Source organism: Actinia tenebrosa, unplaced genomic scaffold (assembly GCF_029948245.1).
Source record: "Actinia tenebrosa isolate PJP-AT-01 unplaced genomic scaffold, QUT_ActTen_1.0 PGA_scaffold4__44_contigs__length_22323623, whole genome shotgun sequence".
NCBI classification, from domain to species: Eukaryota; Metazoa; Cnidaria; class Anthozoa; order Actiniaria; family Actiniidae; genus Actinia; species Actinia tenebrosa.
In genome coordinates, this window is record NW_028292581.1 from 8,326,627 (window position 1) to 8,342,516 (window position 15,890).

Genomic DNA, 15,890 nt, shown 5'->3' on the forward strand with positions numbered 1-15,890 from the left:
TACTGTGACTTAGTCAATATGCGAGCATGCGCAAAGGTGTCTAAAGAGATACTTCCGGTTTGCGGTGAAACTATCATTGATATTCACAAGTGTTGCCAAATAACACTCAGCAAGGGGTGAGACGATCGGTTTGTTTATTTTTAGTATTATGTGATGGCATATATTACATATTTTCACTTGTCAGTATCGTTTTGAAAGTTAAGAGAGATTTCAATCATCCACTTATAGTAAATAGCAACAAAAAATGAAGAAAATATGAGACAATCAAATACAACAGTTCTGCCTTTCGTTTCCTCTTCAGCAACCACAAATAATGAATGTATCCTTTTCTAAACTTTTTTTTTTTAACCATTTGAGGAAAATAGTCGTATGTATTTCAAATATTGGTTATTATGAGGCTAACTTTAGAAATAGAATTTACCGAAAAACAGTTACAAAAAGTTACGAGCGACGTTTCCGGCATTACATCTTGTCATCATTACAAAGTAAAGTAAAAAGAGTGAACATGAATACAAATAAAATAAACAAGTTGTGAATTAGCACGTTAATAATGTTCAATTAGAGAAATAGAGAAAGGTGTAACTTAAGTAAACATTCGTGCGCAGATGGAATCCGATTGGATTTGAAGTTTAGGATTGTTCTTTTTAATCGAAGATAAGTCAGTCGAGTTTTCCAAGACGATACTTCCTAAGGATGGTAAAGTTGTCAGTCAGAGCCAAGGCTTTTAGGTTAACATTATGCTTTGGGCAACGCAGCTGCACAGCCACTATTAATGTTGTCACGCAACGCTCACTTACTTAGGGGAGTAAGCGGTGCGTGACGAAATTAATAGCGACTGCGTAGTACACTAATTACCAACACGTGGGCGAGTCATTTAGGAAAAAGATAAGTTTCGCACTTAAGTTTGTTTCATTTTCGAGTTCTCTTTCGGTAGATTTTAACCATTTATCTGTAGTAAGTTTAGCCATAAGGTTTCAGGTTCGATAACCTCATGCAATTTTTTTGGAACAGTTTATTTTATTTTTATATGCAAGCATACTTCTATGAAGAGAACAGACAGTCGAATTCTTTGAAATCCTTCTACCGAAAGTTCATCGTTGATCTACCATCTATATTCAAGTTTATATCTAGTCAGTAGTAGAATCGAAGTAAACAAAGCCTCGAATGAGTGGTGCAGCTCTTATGCATCAAGTTTTGTGGTTTTTTTTTCGTAAAATCGTAAAATATATTTTTTAATTAATTGCTACTTTGGCATGGTTGTGTTAGCTGTTTCGATTCATCAGATGGAAAGAGATACCGGAAAAACTAGCTGTCCTGCAGAATCAAAATAAACAATTCATAATATAGTTTGTAGCACGGGCAACTGTTTCGATATAGATTAGATTCTGGCGCTCAAATACTGCATAACTCGTGACAGTTGGACAGTCTTTAACGCACAGATCAGATTGACCATGAACATGGCAATTTTTCGTACTTTAACTTTTTGTTGTTTTATTCTTGGTATAAGAGGACAGAACACTGGTAAGGAAAATGATTGTATTTCTAAATAATAATTGTGTTCTTAAAAGTTATTAAAATGCACCAATTTTCATTCGATTTAAAACTAATTATCAATAAAATACAATACATTAGATTGTCGGCAGTCATTCTTCAGTGTTTAACGTGAGATATTAGAGGGTTTTGTTTCCCGTAAAATATCTGGTACACTAACCAAAGCAAGTAGATCATGTTTCCATAGTCTTTAGCCGTGTCTATTTCACTGTTTTACGGGGGGGGAAACAGAAAACAAAAGAAAAAATAAAAATAAAGTAATTGTTGGGTAGCAGGGTTAAGTAAAATCACTCTATATTTATTATTAAGATTAGTAAGTAATATAGCAAAGTTAGAAAATGTTATATCATAGGTAAAATACAATTATGTACAATTTAATGCTTCATATGGTGATACCTTTTAGGTTGTGTAGAACAATCTCTTGTAGGGAGAAACAATCTGAGTATACCTGACAGCAGTTATACAGCCTCATCGCATTTTGACTATCGATACGCAGCCCATAACGCTAAGCTATATGGTAAAAATGGATGGGCACCAAGGTATAGTAGTAATCCTGGTAATTACCTACAGATTGACCTCGGTACGCTACGTGTTATTACTGCTGTAGCAACACAAGGAAATGGTGGTGATCCAGATAGCGTGCAACACAAAGAAAAATATGAGTGGGTGATAAGATACAAGATAAATTACTCGGATGACTCGTCAAACTGGATCAGATATAAAGACGAAAGCGGTACACAGAAGGTAGTTTAAAGAGTAACTAATAGAAGCTGAATTTAAAAAATATATGCCACTATATATGCTTATAATAATAGTCTTTTATCTTTGGATAAATTAATCATAATGCTCAGCACTGATTGGCTAAAGAGTTTTTCTCGCAACCAGAGCTCTTTGGCTTCGTTTCTCCGCCTTGTCTTTGGAGAGGAACGACTAAAAACGAGGAGCTCTGGGTAATACAAGGTGTATTTAGCAACAAATAACAAAGCACACAACAGTGTACTTATAAAGATGAATTTGAACATTTTAAAGTAATTTGAAAGATCATGAAGAAAAGTAAAGAAATATTTGATATGTTCGACATCAAATCAATTCAATTTCAATTTATTTACAATGTTGTTTTTTTTCAATTTTATATAACAGAATTACATGAATATATATAGCTTGAATAATATTTTTACGATTTTATATATATATATACACCGGATCGCTAAAACTTTGACAATTTAGCGATATATATACATATATATGTATCCCCTTTTTCCTATTGTCTTTCCTTGAAAATCCAGGTAAGACAATAGAAAAAAGGGGGATACCACAGCCAAAGGAGCTAGAGCTGACCTACTCCTTGTTTTCGATCTACGCTTATATGTTATTGCTAACAAGGGATTCTTTGGGTGCTGCTGGCAATTTATATATTTATTCATAAAAATGAAAAAAAAAGCAAAAGCAAAGCAAAACTGTTTCCTAAGTCGTAGTCTATTTATACCAATTTCACATTCTAGTCTTTTATTGGTGGTTTTACCTTTTAGCTCTTCAAAGGAAACACCGACTCTAACAGTGTAGTACGTCATGATCTTACAAACCCTCAACTGGCCAGGTACATTAGATTTGTACCAGTGGAATATCATAGATGGAAAACAATGAGGGTCAATGTTTACGTTACTAACCAGGGTAAGTATGTTGCATCGTTCTAGTATTTTAAGCATTGCTCGGCTACCTTTATTTTTCGTGGTTTTTCCCAGTCCTTATTCTCGTAGAGCACCTAGAATCGTGCAGTAGTGGATTAGATGCACATCAGTATGAGTGAACCTTGAGATCTTAGTCATGTCGGTCTATGCGCATGTCATTATGCCACTTTCAAGCTAATTCAAAATAACACACATAAAGAGACATGTGCCCTGTCCACCCGTACTCTTTTTTCCTTAGTGTTCGTTGGCTTCTGTGGACTGCAAATGACGATGTTTGAGGTTCAGCAAACAAACTGAACGTACATTAATTGTCAAATAAATCAAACTATAACAGCCTACAGGCGTCTTCCGGCGAGAAGAGTGATACTACTAATTAACGGTGATGTTTCTATGCAGCATGTTTTGGCCATTTTACGACAATGTCTGGACGACAATCGATGACCATCATAGAAAAAGGTTTTGAAAGTAACCATTTCTTCAGATAATGAAGATTTGGAAGTTCTTTTTTTTCTTCGAAAGAAACAACGATAAAAGCTACAATTTCATCAAGATATATAGAGTTACGAACTTGTCATTAGTTTTCCCATCAGAACCACCTCGTATAGGATTCCATCGCTTATTCACTGTGATAATCAACATTCTAACATTATTACACCACAGTTCTATTCATTCAATTCACGATTTGTTACCTAAAAAACGTTCAATAAGACTAACATGGACCTATGTGTGTGACTATATGCGTCAGTGAACCTGGAGAGAAGAGCGATAATAACGGTGATGTTTCTAGGCAGCATGTTTTGGCCATTTTACGACATTCTCTGGACGATAATCGATGACCATCATAAAAAAAGGCTTTGAAAAAGAGCCATTTCTTCAGATAATAAAGATTTGGAAGTTCAATTTTTTCCAAAAGAAATAATGAAAAAATAACCTTAAGATTGAGTTATCTTGTTAATGTTTCCCCCGCCAGAACCACCTCTTGTGCACTTTATTCCTTACAAACGTTCAATCAATTTGACATGGACGTACGAAAAATGCAGCCCTACTTACCACATCACTGGATATCTAGTGAAAGTGGAAAACAGAAACTTTAGAGTTATTGGCGATGATCGGAGATATGCTGTGACCAACTTAAAGCCGTACACTGAATACAATGTCTCAATAAAGGCCATCACGCAAGTAGGATATGGAGCATGGAGTAACGTCACAACAATCAAAACTGCTATTGCAGGTGCATATTAAACACGTATATATTATATTAGTATTTTTACCCAAGTGAATATAATAAATCCGGCGCGCTCATTGGTCGCAATTTGTCTTATACTGCTATTTATTCACCTACAGGTGAATACAACTCGCGCATGCGCGCGCTCATTTGTCGATTTGTGCAGCTTGCAGATATAAATGAAATTTGAAAATGCAAAAAAAAAAAAAAAAAAAAAAAAAAATTCTCTTAAGATTCCTTGTTTATTAAATTCACTCAGTTGCGTTAAAATGCTAAAAAATATAATTTGCCTCAGGCTCAGTGAATATCGGGGAATATTTACCTCGCCTCTCGAGGACTCGGTAAATACTCCCCGACATTCACTTGATCCCCTTCGGCGAATAATTGTTATTTACTTTGATAACATGTTATTTTATGTGAATCTAATATATTTTATATTTATTGAATAAAAGTTCAATTTCATCGGTTTGTTTTGATGCTTTGTATAGAACCCGAATCGATTCCGTCTTTAAATGCTACAGAAACGTCATCTGAAACAATTGTTCTCAAATGGAAGGTAAGTATTTGTTATTAATTTAACACGTTTGAGTGGCCTTTTCGTTGCATGTATATAAAGAGGAGCTAACCAACTAGTTCCGCCTAGTTTGATTTGGCAAGAGACGGGGGAAAAAAGCTTCAGAAAGGTTTCACTTTCAAGAAAAAAAATCCTGTGAATTTGTACTCTATGTTTCCTCTATATCTAACTATTTTCTTGAATATAGCTTCAAAAGTCGGAGTTTATTCACGGGCCGCTCTGGGGATACAGAATAACCTATACACCACAAGGAGGAAAGACTAAAATGATTGAGGTGAGTGATGTTGGAAACTATACTCTGACGTCACTACTCAAGTATACAACTTATAACATCACTATAGCAGTCAGAAACACTAAGTACACTGGTCCACCAAGTAATGAGCAAAGAGTGACAACAATGGAGGATGGTGAGATATTAAAATAAGCCGCAAAAACAGTGCAAAAAACATCTGTATACACCGAATCCAATTACGCTGACAATTCTCAAGATAACTAATGTTTTGGACTGACTAACCTCGTGTTCACGTGGAAACATATAAAAGCGTTTTCACATGTATGAGAGGCTAGTCAGTCCAGAACAATAGTTATTCAAACTGGTCGCCATAGTTCGATTCGGTGTATGGTTGTGTTTGGGAATGAATAATTCACTATCATCCGAGCCTCATGGTTGGTTTGCACACTTAATGACATTATCATGGTTTTGGAAATTCCAACATTAACTCTAGGACTCCATGTCCAGCGCGTAGGACAAGATGTTTTTGGAGAAGGGGATTACTTTAAGTATAAAAGTAATGACATGTTTTAAAATGTTATTACTTTTATCTTTTGCCTAAAGCTCCTTCTGCTCCAGTAAATGTCACTGGTACTTTGATGCCTGCGCAAGGCTTATTTCGACCACGCGTTGTTATCACGTGGGATAGACCACGTGACTTGAATGGCATCATCAGGAAGTACAGAATTGTATACTACTACAACAAGGATAAATAGAGAGATAGTTACTATAAATAGGACAAGGGATCTTAGATACGCCATAAATATTACCGGAAACGGAACATTCTCATACAAGATTAGTGCGACCACAATCGAAGAAGGCCCTTACAAAAGTGGTGATAATATAACTATACCTTCACTTGGTAAGTGAATATTAAGTTTTTTACTGAAAAAAAAATCAATGACTTTCCCTCTGAAAAATTGTCGAGTTATATTTGTCGTTTTTTTTTGTTTTTGTTCTTTTTTCCCCCCAGTTAAATCAAGACGTAATGCAGATGAAAATTCTACCTCTCCTTTCAACCGCTCGATGATAGCCGGATTCGTTGCAGGGTTTATTGTCCTAGTGCTGATTCTCATTGTTGTGATTACTTCATATAAACGGTAAATACGCATACGCAATCCAATAACGATTTTAAACATAAATGTTCGATAAAAATTAAAGTACTTTTTGTCCCATATATACAGTCGAAATCGCAATCGTAAAAATAAACACGAAGATATAGTTATGGACCCAGTACGTGTACCACTGGCTGTTATTGACGATACGCCATTCCCAGAGAATAATGATTATATTGATTCCCTGGAGGTGTCTGCAAAAAGTTCTTTTGACACAGGTAAATGAATTTAGTTATAAATCATATGAAGCTAAGTTCAGCAGATTCATTCAATTTGTTGCGCCGTACCGCAGCCAACAGCTACACTAGTCTCTTTCGACACATTTTTGACATCCTTTTGATAAACTTTAATGTCTTCCTTTCTCAACTGAGTAATAGTCGGTGCTGCGATGAAGCTCTGGAGATTGAGATTGCGATCTAGTCGTCATGGCAAGATCGATATCAGATAGACATTTAAACAATAAACAATTATTTTGGTAACGTATTGATTGTATTTACCAAAAGAAAACAACGTAGAAGATCATACATATGAAGAAACTGAAATCTCCATTCCTGATTTGATCATGATGCCTGCCCAGAGTCCAATAGAATTTCTTCCGCCAGACAAAAGCAAGCTCACGGAAGAATTTAAGGTATGTCTTTGCCTACTTTATGTAAAAGTAACTCCTTCATGTCACCACTCATTTATTCATATATTATATTTATTTTGTAAACGTTTGAGTGTAATAGAGAACATGTTTTTCGCGAAAATCGTTACCGTACGTCCGACTTTTTAGGAATACTTTGCAAATTTACCGGTTTGACTTCTTTCTTGTTTTGGCTGAATAACAACTACAGAGCATACCCGTGGAGCCGATGCATGAATGCAAGATGGCAAAGGGACCTGCCAACAAGATAAAGAATCGTTACAAAAATATTGTTGCGTGTAAGTCATAAATGCCTATATCACTTCCCTTATAACAGGTATCTCTCTGCTGATAAATCAGGTACATTCATGGTTAGGCAAATTCTGATTTAAAATTACCGAGATCTTTTGCAGCTGCTTTTTCCTTCAACATATGAATGAATTTTTGCTAAGATGCTACTACGAGATTCACATTGCATCATAATGGGGGTTCTATAATATTAGGGATAATGACAAGTCTCAATACTTTTTTGAGTAGGTGGTTTGCGATAAGGAAATTGTTTTCATGAAATATATGTTCTAACTTCAGATGACCACTCGCTTGTTACTTTGGAACCAGTTAATGATGATCAAGACTCGTGTTACATCAATGCATTCTTTATTCGCGTAAGTTTCGCACCATATCATAATATGGCTATATAAAATTAACTGTTCTGATTGTCGCGTCCTGATTGGTTTGGAGCGCGTGCTTTATGAGAGTACATTACACGCGCACGCATGCACACTTTCCGTTGCGTCATTCCTATCCAAAATGACTATTATTATAATTTGTATTTTATATTAAAAAAATTACTTGCTTGCTGTGCTGTGTGCCGTTATAAAGCACTTGGGGAATGACAGAACACTCGAGAAATGTCCAAAAGCACTCCGCTACACGTTGTGCTTCTAGTAACACTTCTCTCGTGTTCTGCCAACGCGAGGGTTGTTATTACTACACACAGCACGCGCGCACGTTTTCTATTTCTTCAATGGGATGAATAATTAGTGATTATTAGAGTTAATTAGATTTTCTATTCTAATTTTCCAACTTATGAAATTTGTGCCATTGACGCTTGCTTATGCTTTTTTGACTCTATATGTACAGGGATATGACGGAGCTCCTGCAGCGTCGATTGCAACACAAGGTAAAAAAACTTTAACTACTACCATTCTATTGGAAGTGCAGAGGCATGCAATATACAAACATTGCATTTAGAAGGTTATCCTCGGATTCCTTAGTTTGCGAAATAGTATTTTCTATACCGGAAAGCGTCAGAAGCATTCCAAAACTTGAAGGCTGCCTGTCAAAGACCTCTCCTTTCCAATACGTAAACTTTCAAAATGTTCGAGAAACTGTATTGTTTCATGTCAGAATAATAAAAAAACATTGCCTTTCCCTGTGCGTTCTCCCGCCTCTCACTCCGGCAGTCGGCGCCGTTATACAATAGAGGTCTACAACTGTAACGTATTACAATCTTACAATATAACTTTAGGTCCATTGAACAATACATTGGATGACTTTTGGCGCAAAATATCATCAATTGCCATGCTTACCAATCTTCTTGAGCTTGGAAAGGTATGTATGTATAACACAATGTCCATTTCTAGGGCACATGGCAAGACAACATGTGATTTTTTGAAATGTATCGTTTTTTGTTTCAGAGAAAGTGTCATCAATATTGGCCTGATAAAAATTCTGCTCGGTATTCAGACATCACTGTCACCAATCACAAGACAGAGGTTTTTGCATACTTCACCATCCGTACTTTCTTTGTGTCGAAGGTAACCAAAATGAAGTTATGTTAGTTTTATGTTAGTTAAAAAAAATGACCTCATTTTCTTCTTTTTTCAAGGACGGCGTGCCAAAACGAAAAGTTCTTCATTTCCATTTCACCGCGTGGCCAGACAATGGAGTACCTCTACATGCTACGGCTGCACTTGCATTCAGGCAAAAGGTGCTTGCAATGTCTTCCGACGATAACAGACCAGTGGTTATCCATAGCAGGTTAGTATCAATGTATAAATTGAGTATCCAAGAAAAGATTATAGATCATACATAAAGGAATTTTACACATTTCTGCTGCTTGTACAGTCCTATACCTAGCTATTATCTAGACCTCTTGGTTTTAGTTTCACTGACATCAATCAATAATGAAATAAATTGTTGGATGATCGGAAATAAAGCTAATGGGTCTTCAAGATGACTTTTTCACAGAAACATGACAAGTGTAGTCTCAAAGCTCGTTTGTACGTATTTGATTTGACAGCGCTGGTGTTGGAAGGACTGGTACCTACATAATGATTGACGCAATGCTTCGACAAGCCCAAACTGAACAGCAAACTCTGGATATTCCTGGTTATCTCCATGCAATACGAGACGACAGACCATACATGGTGCAAACCCTAGTAAGACATCTTATTATTTTTTTGGACACTAAAACATATTAATCGCGACCATATTTTATCTCGTTCAGCCTACACTCGGGCAGAGCCATAACCACAGTAAACATAGGACATAGAACATAGTCCTCAAAACGATTACAGCCGTGACAAGTAATTATATATAATTTCAATTTCATCATTAGGAAATAATAATAATTATTATTCTGTTATAGGAACTAAGGATTGTATAGATAAAATGAGAAAACATCAGATTGATATCCTAAATATGTATCTTATTTGAATACTGCTTTGATTCATTAGGAGCAGTACATCTTCGTGAACATGGCTATTTATGAGGCTCTCACTTGTGGAAACACAGAATTACAGGCCCACGAACTCCGTAGCATCATGCATCGGTTGTCAACTGTGGATATACGCCAGAAACGTACAGGTTATGCGCTGGAGTTTCAGGTATAAAATTCATCCTATAAATTGCGAACTTGTTTACGGTCCTGACACAATCACCTAAAGATCTTTTTATTCTGTTTTAGTTTCCTTCCATTTAGTGTGTGTAGCGTGTTGATTTGTTAGTATATTTCACCAGATTCGTTTTGGGAAAAAAAATGTAATGGTTAAAAGACAATTGTATAACAAAACTTTCATGTCATTGTAGCGTTTAGAAGCTGTTACTTCACAAAATAGTCAAGAGAACTTTGATGTTGGACTGGCAAAGGAAAACACGAAGAAGAACAGATATCCAAACATTGTCGCAAGTATGTGGAACTAACATCCAGCTACAGTTTTAGTGCAGGGTATTTTATTTCTGGTTGACGGGAAATATTCGCTCAAACATGCTCTGCATCACCAGACTTCTGCTTTTTTTAGTTAACACATCGCGTAAAATGTTATATATATTTGTATATTATAAATGTTAAATGTTTCATATGCATTTGCAGCAAATGGAAGCCGCGTAATCCTCAGCACAGATGAAGCCGAGAACAAGGCAGACTACGTGAATGCAGCTTCAATTATCGAAGTAAGCCTTAAGAAAAACTAAATCGTACGAAAACTGTGATGCGAATGCAGAAGGTAGAAGCAAAGTACTTAGAGTAGCTGATGTGAGCTGCATGCTGTTCTAAATGTCAAAAATATAAATAAAAAGACCAATGAAAAACAAATGTTACTAAAACTTTTTCTTTGAAGTCAATTAACTAATCAGTTGACACATTTCCATGAATTTATCACATGACATTCTCGTTTCTTCACAGCTGGTAGATGGTGCCAAGGGAGACTACATTAATGCTTCATTTGTGCATGTAAGGTGCTCTGGGGAACTTCAAGTTTCATATAAAAACTCTATTAAATAAAAAAGACCATTTGGCTTGACCTGTGGTTTTCTGTCTTATAGACCTATAGAGAACATAACGCATTTATAATGACACAAGCTCCCATGGAAAGCACGATTGCAGATTTCTGGAGAATGGTTATGGACTACGAGATAGGAACCATCGTTATGCTGAACAATTTGGGAGAAGAATGTGAGGTGGGACATTCATACTGATTTGAATTTCTTAATGAAGCTATATGATGAATTTATCTTCAGCATTCTTTTCTTCAATATATTTTTGTCAATATTAATGTTATTGTACTGTTATCAAAATATCTGCTGATGACTTCCACGATTACATATCAGTTCTAACAAGCGGCCAAATCTTGTATACAAAAAAATTTCTTTTTTGTTTTTTGTTTTTGTTTTTGTTTTTGTTTTTGTTTTTGTTTTTGTTTTTGTTTTTGTTTTTGTTTTTGTTTTTGTTTTTGTTTTTGTTTTTGTTTTTGTTTTTGTTTTTGTTTTTGTTTTTGTTTTTGTTTTTGTTTTTGTTTTTGTTTTTAGTCTTTTCCTCAATACTGGCCGCAGCATGGAACTTAAAAGTATGGAGATGTCACTGTTAAACTGATAGAGACCGAGGACATGGAGAGTATAATTGCAAAACAGTTTGAAGTTACAAAGCAAGGGGCAAGTAACAAAGTATTTGATTGATTTGCAAAATAGTTGAATAGCTTTCAATTCACTTAAACCGCAACTACAATTAAGAGCAGTGGTCGAATAACACATGTACCGTGCTAAAAACATTTGAGTTAACTTTGTTTAATTATTGTGGTGAAAAAAACTGACTATTGGACGTACCTTGTGTGGTGGGTGGATTAAGCCGGCTGTCTGCACCCCTAATTTTTTTTTTTTTTCTACCACTGGCAACGTAGAATCTTATGTTTAATTTATGCTTTATTAATTTGTTAATTTCATTGCCGTTTATGCCTTGTACGACGGAAAAAAAATGCCACAGAAGTCAAAGCTCAAATACTTGAACTGTTTCTGCGACGACATTTGTAAAGCTGCATTGATCCTTGTAACGTACATGCAATGGATATGAAACACGGTGCAATTGTTTGTTTTCGCTAGAACAAAGTCTATGCTTAACATTTGACTTGCAAGGGATCTTCGAGAAAAAAGAAATATTAGTTAAAACTTACTTTATGTTCCATCGCATTGTCCTCACTCTTGCCAATAACTGTTGTTTTTCCAGACTCGTCGTATTGTGTTTCATCTGCAACACTTGAATTGGGAGAACAAATGCATCCCTGCTGATCCCCAGACAGTGTTGAATTTGATCGATGAAGTACAAAAATATCAACAGAAGTCAGGAAACTCCCCAACAGTAGTTCAGTGCAGGTACTTGTGTTATTGAAATTTGTTACTCAGCCCAAGCATAAGCTAGTACTTCACTAAATCTGTGCTGATCCTCTTTTCACGGCAACGGTGTTGGTCGTAGCGGTACATTCGGTGCTATTGCTTCGTGTCTTGAACGAGTCAAACAAGAACAAGTATTGGACGTCTTTCAGACCGTTAAGAGTATTCGTGTCAACAGACCTGGAGCTGTAGAAACATTGGTATGAATTAGACTTTGTTAATTAATGTAAAGCTAGAAAAAGTTTAATCAGTGTCGATATATCCCCGGTGGCTAAAATGAATAAATAGAAAAAGTGCACGCCTGCTATGGCTATATATGTGTAGTTTGAAGCGCGCGAAAGTGCCTAAATACACCCCCTGCAGCACTTTGGAATGCAGCTCAATCCTGAGGACAAAACAATAGGTTCTAATTCTCAGGAGATTGGAATTCTTTTGTTTTGTTCCCCAGATCGAGCTGCTTTGACGTCACATCAAGGCGTCTATACAAGAGAAGGGTTAGAATAAGCATGACGCGTAGCCATCTTAACTTTAGGAGAGAAAAAAAAGTTTTATCCCGACATTTAAGATTCTATCAGTTCCTGATTCCAGCGATTCCTAAATTCCATTCCAAGCAAGTGATCCATTCTCACTTTCCTGATTTTTATATTTCATTTTTAATTCGCAGACTCAGTACGTCTTCTGCTACAATATCATCCAAAAATATCTGGACTCCTTCAGTGATTACGCCAATTTTGATGACGTCAATTAATCCTGCGTGCATTACATTACTGTCCAGAGGAAACACCTCTCTTTAGAATCTATTGTTATATGATTATGACATGATTTTTTTTAATGATTCGGATTCAATAATTCAAGAATATTCAAGAAAAAGAATTTTAACTATATTCAAGAATGAGCTCCTTAACTATTTGACTGCTATCCTAATTAATATTTGTAACTAGAGGGATTTTACTTGACCTGTCTCAAAATAGTAAGTATACAATACGATAGGGGTGTGATCCAGAACGCATATAATCGGCAACTTATACTATAATTTAATAAGAATAGATGCAAAAGACATCAATGAATGGGGGGGGGGGGGGGGGGGGGGACCACGGATTAACAAATAGCAATAGCAATTCTATATTGTATTCTTTTGTTTTAATTTAACTGTTAGTCACTAATCACACCTTTATTTCACTGACTAAAAAAATCACTTATGTTTAGACTTAAGGTGGCTGGACCCCCTCACGCTTGACCGCTACCTTCCACTTTTGGAACGCTGGTTGTTTTATCCGATTGCAAATCTTTTTTGCACATAAGTCACATAAAGATTGAATTAATGTTTGATGCAGTTTATAAAGGGTAAACATTTGATGTGCACTTTTCATCGCAGTTTTCTAGTCAATCTTACTAGATCTTCCATTATTCTAAAATTCGCTCTGGGAATTCTATTGTTTGCTAATGACCATAACACCAAATTCTTTCGCACCATGCACGGTCTGATCTCGCTTGGCCGCTTTCCGATTTTCTCCCCAGAGCATCAAATCGTTGGGAAACGATCAATGTTTTCTGTATTTCTCGTTCGCTTTAGACAGCTTTAAATGAGTTCAACAGTCTTGCAATTTTGTGTAATATTAGTTTAAGATCTAATTTGTATTCTGACGTAGAGATGAGAGTATGTGGACCGCGTGGCACTAATGAAATAGTAGAAGATAATATAGGTAAGTTGTAGTGCTTGGGAACGAGGTTATTCCGGGCGAAAGCCCTTGGAATTAAATTCGGAAAAATTAATTTCCGACCTCGCTGGGATTCTGTATTCTGACGTAGTTTTGAGAGAAATGATCAGCGAATTTTAGAATAATGGAAGATCTAGTAAGATTGACTAGAAAACTGCGATGAAAAGTGCGCATCAAATATTTACCCCGTCTACTGCATTATACGTTTTCACAAAATCGCATAAGTCGATTACCTTCAAAATGTTCCTTTTAAAACTAGATGCAGAGTAAAACTAAATGAGCTATGACTTTTGTGAAAATATAGCTCTGAAATATTAATTTTGGCCGTATGAAATCCATTGTTTAGTTTTGAAGTAGATTATGCACTATATTTAAATAATCTCAAATATCTCATAATTAGCTAGATGGATTTTTTCAAAAATCCCCACAATGGAGGCATCCAGTATATAATTATGTGGTACGAAGCATTTTAGCGTTGAACGCTCTGCAAGGCTAAAATTATTTTCTAAACGAAAACAAATATTTCATCATAATCACGTGTTATGACGTCCGATCTCACTAAAAACTGCATCAAACGTTAATTCAATCTTTATGTGACTTATGTGCAAAAGAGATTTGCAATCCGATAAAACACGTTTATGCACCAGCGTTTCAAAAGTGGAAGGTAGCGGTCAAGCGTGAGGGGGTCCAGCCACCTTAAGGACGTTCATGGGCAAAAGATCCCATCGACAATTTTCTTTTTAATTTTGCATGATGAAAGAACATTATACTAGAAGTAAAATAAGCAAATACAAAATGGGGGTCCCCAACTTCGTCAGAATACGTGAAAGTTCACCCTTTTTACGGTAAAAACGCGCGTAAACATGGAAAGCCGTCAAAAATAAGTCATATTTACTGAAAAAATAAATTGATCGTCCCCATTTTTTACAGAAGACTAGAAAATAACCCAATAGCAAGTTTGTATTTGAAATTTGGGTTAAAGATTAGAAATATAAAATGTTATTGTGCTATAAGTGTGGACTTGGAGCCTTCCCGTTACGTGAAATCATATTCCAATTATACACAAAATATGCAATTTCGATTTGATCCCATCGTCCGATTTTTTCATTTTTCCTCTAAAGTTAGGTATTACCGAGTACTTTCAAAAAACAAAATAAAATAAGGGTGCCTTACTTCAGTTTAGAGCTATAAGAGATGAAAGACGTTTTTTTGAGATTTTGCTTATCAAAACATTGGAATGACGTCCTCACGATGAGCGCGCGCCGCACTAAATTCAAGTGTAGAAAGGATGCCCATGAAAATGCGTAGAAACAATGCCCATGAACGTCCTTAATGTCATTTCATAAATAAAAGCAAAATGTGCGGAGGTATTACTTTGCAGGTATCGCTGTAACAAGTCTTAAGTCTTTATTTAGTCAAATCGAAAGCTATCACACATTTTTCATAATAAAAGTATATATGTGTGAAAATAATAAAAGTTGTTCATAATTCAGAGGCGATCCTGGGTTTTAGGGTGCCTGTGACTATTTTAAAAGGTGGGGTGGGGTAGGGTGGGGTGGGGTCACTTAATGCATGCGTTAGTTATCATCAATAACACATCAGATCAGGCGGTGCTCTTTTTTATGATGCAAACGCTGAGGTTTTATTATGGTACCAGTTTTGTATTGCATCACAGTGGCAATTATGGAATTATTGATCAGAACCAAAAATACTAAAATTAACAATCCCGTCTATTATGGGAGTCCCGTCGGCCCCAACTCAGGTTACGTACGAGCGATCAAAAAAACGGATGCAATTGATAATCACCTCACAAGAAATAATTAATACTATATTTTAACATGCAAATGCCAAAGCGAATTACAATGAGAAGTAAAATCTCTCAACATACCGCCCAACTGTTGAAAACGTCTCTTGAAAAATCGAACTTGCTACCTTGAACTGCGTAACGCACATTTTT

General features: G+C 35.9%; 3 protein-coding genes across 3 annotated transcripts; all 3 read left to right on the forward strand.

Moving 5' to 3' along the window:
• Window positions 1-1,208: 1,208 nt before the first annotated feature.
• LOC116289218 (uncharacterized) lies at window positions 1,209-5,826 on the forward strand. Its single transcript, XM_089036254.1, has 6 exons — window positions 1,209-1,521; window positions 1,955-2,295; window positions 3,081-3,222; window positions 4,210-4,470; window positions 4,953-5,020; window positions 5,226-5,826. The coding sequence occupies exons 1-6, from the start codon at window positions 1,452-1,454 to the stop codon at window positions 5,460-5,462; spliced, it is 1,119 nt and encodes a 372-aa protein (XP_088892380.1). The 5' UTR covers window positions 1,209-1,451; the 3' UTR covers window positions 5,463-5,826.
• LOC116289219 (receptor-type tyrosine-protein phosphatase mu-like) lies at window positions 5,827-12,185 on the forward strand. Its single transcript, XM_089036241.1, has 18 exons — window positions 5,827-6,171; window positions 6,283-6,409; window positions 6,494-6,642; window positions 6,928-7,055; window positions 7,261-7,348; window positions 7,638-7,714; window positions 8,193-8,232; window positions 8,581-8,663; window positions 8,750-8,869; window positions 8,941-9,092; window positions 9,355-9,493; window positions 9,791-9,940; window positions 10,143-10,242; window positions 10,426-10,505; window positions 10,738-10,785; window positions 10,878-11,012; window positions 11,361-11,483; window positions 12,052-12,185. The coding sequence occupies exons 1-17, from the start codon at window positions 5,973-5,975 to the stop codon at window positions 11,394-11,396; spliced, it is 1,851 nt and encodes a 616-aa protein (XP_088892367.1). The 5' UTR covers window positions 5,827-5,972; the 3' UTR covers window positions 11,397-11,483; window positions 12,052-12,185.
• Window positions 11,439-13,282, forward strand: LOC148906957 (receptor-type tyrosine-protein phosphatase alpha-like). Its single transcript, XM_089036487.1, has 4 exons — window positions 11,439-11,495; window positions 12,052-12,197; window positions 12,265-12,415; window positions 12,880-13,282. Exons 1-4 carry the CDS (start codon window positions 11,439-11,441, stop codon window positions 12,961-12,963), a joined length of 438 nt encoding a protein of 145 aa, XP_088892613.1. The 3' UTR covers window positions 12,964-13,282.
• The last annotated feature ends 2,608 nt before the right edge of the window (window positions 13,283-15,890 follow it).

What these genes read in the sequence shown, in the direction of transcription:
- LOC116289219 (XM_089036241.1), top strand. Translation starts at nt 5,973, where the DNA reads ATGGCATCATCAGGAAGTACAGAATTGTATACTACTACAACAAGGATA. An exon ending in AGCTCACGGAAGAATTTAAG is followed by an intron (nt 7,056 to 7,260) that starts GTATGTCTTTGC and finishes TAACAACTACAG; the next exon opens with AGCATACCCGTGGAGCCGAT. An exon ending in TTAATGCTTCATTTGTGCAT is followed by an intron (nt 10,786 to 10,877) that starts GTAAGGTGCTCT and finishes TCTGTCTTATAG; the next exon opens with ACCTATAGAGAACATAACGC.
- LOC148906957 (XM_089036487.1), top strand. Translation starts at nt 11,439, where the DNA reads ATGGAGAGTATAATTGCAAAACAGTTTGAAGTTACAAAGCAAGGGGCA. An exon ending in AGCAAGGGGCAAGTAACAAA is followed by an intron (nt 11,496 to 12,051) that starts GTATTTGATTGA and finishes TTGTTTTTCCAG; the next exon opens with ACTCGTCGTATTGTGTTTCA. An exon ending in CTGGAGCTGTAGAAACATTG is followed by an intron (nt 12,416 to 12,879) that starts GTATGAATTAGA and finishes TTTAATTCGCAG; the next exon opens with ACTCAGTACGTCTTCTGCTA.
- LOC116289218 (XM_089036254.1), top strand. Translation starts at nt 1,452, where the DNA reads ATGAACATGGCAATTTTTCGTACTTTAACTTTTTGTTGTTTTATTCTT. An exon ending in ACGAAAGCGGTACACAGAAG is followed by an intron (nt 2,296 to 3,080) that starts GTAGTTTAAAGA and finishes TTTACCTTTTAG; the next exon opens with CTCTTCAAAGGAAACACCGA. An exon ending in CAATTGTTCTCAAATGGAAG is followed by an intron (nt 5,021 to 5,225) that starts GTAAGTATTTGT and finishes TCTTGAATATAG; the next exon opens with CTTCAAAAGTCGGAGTTTAT.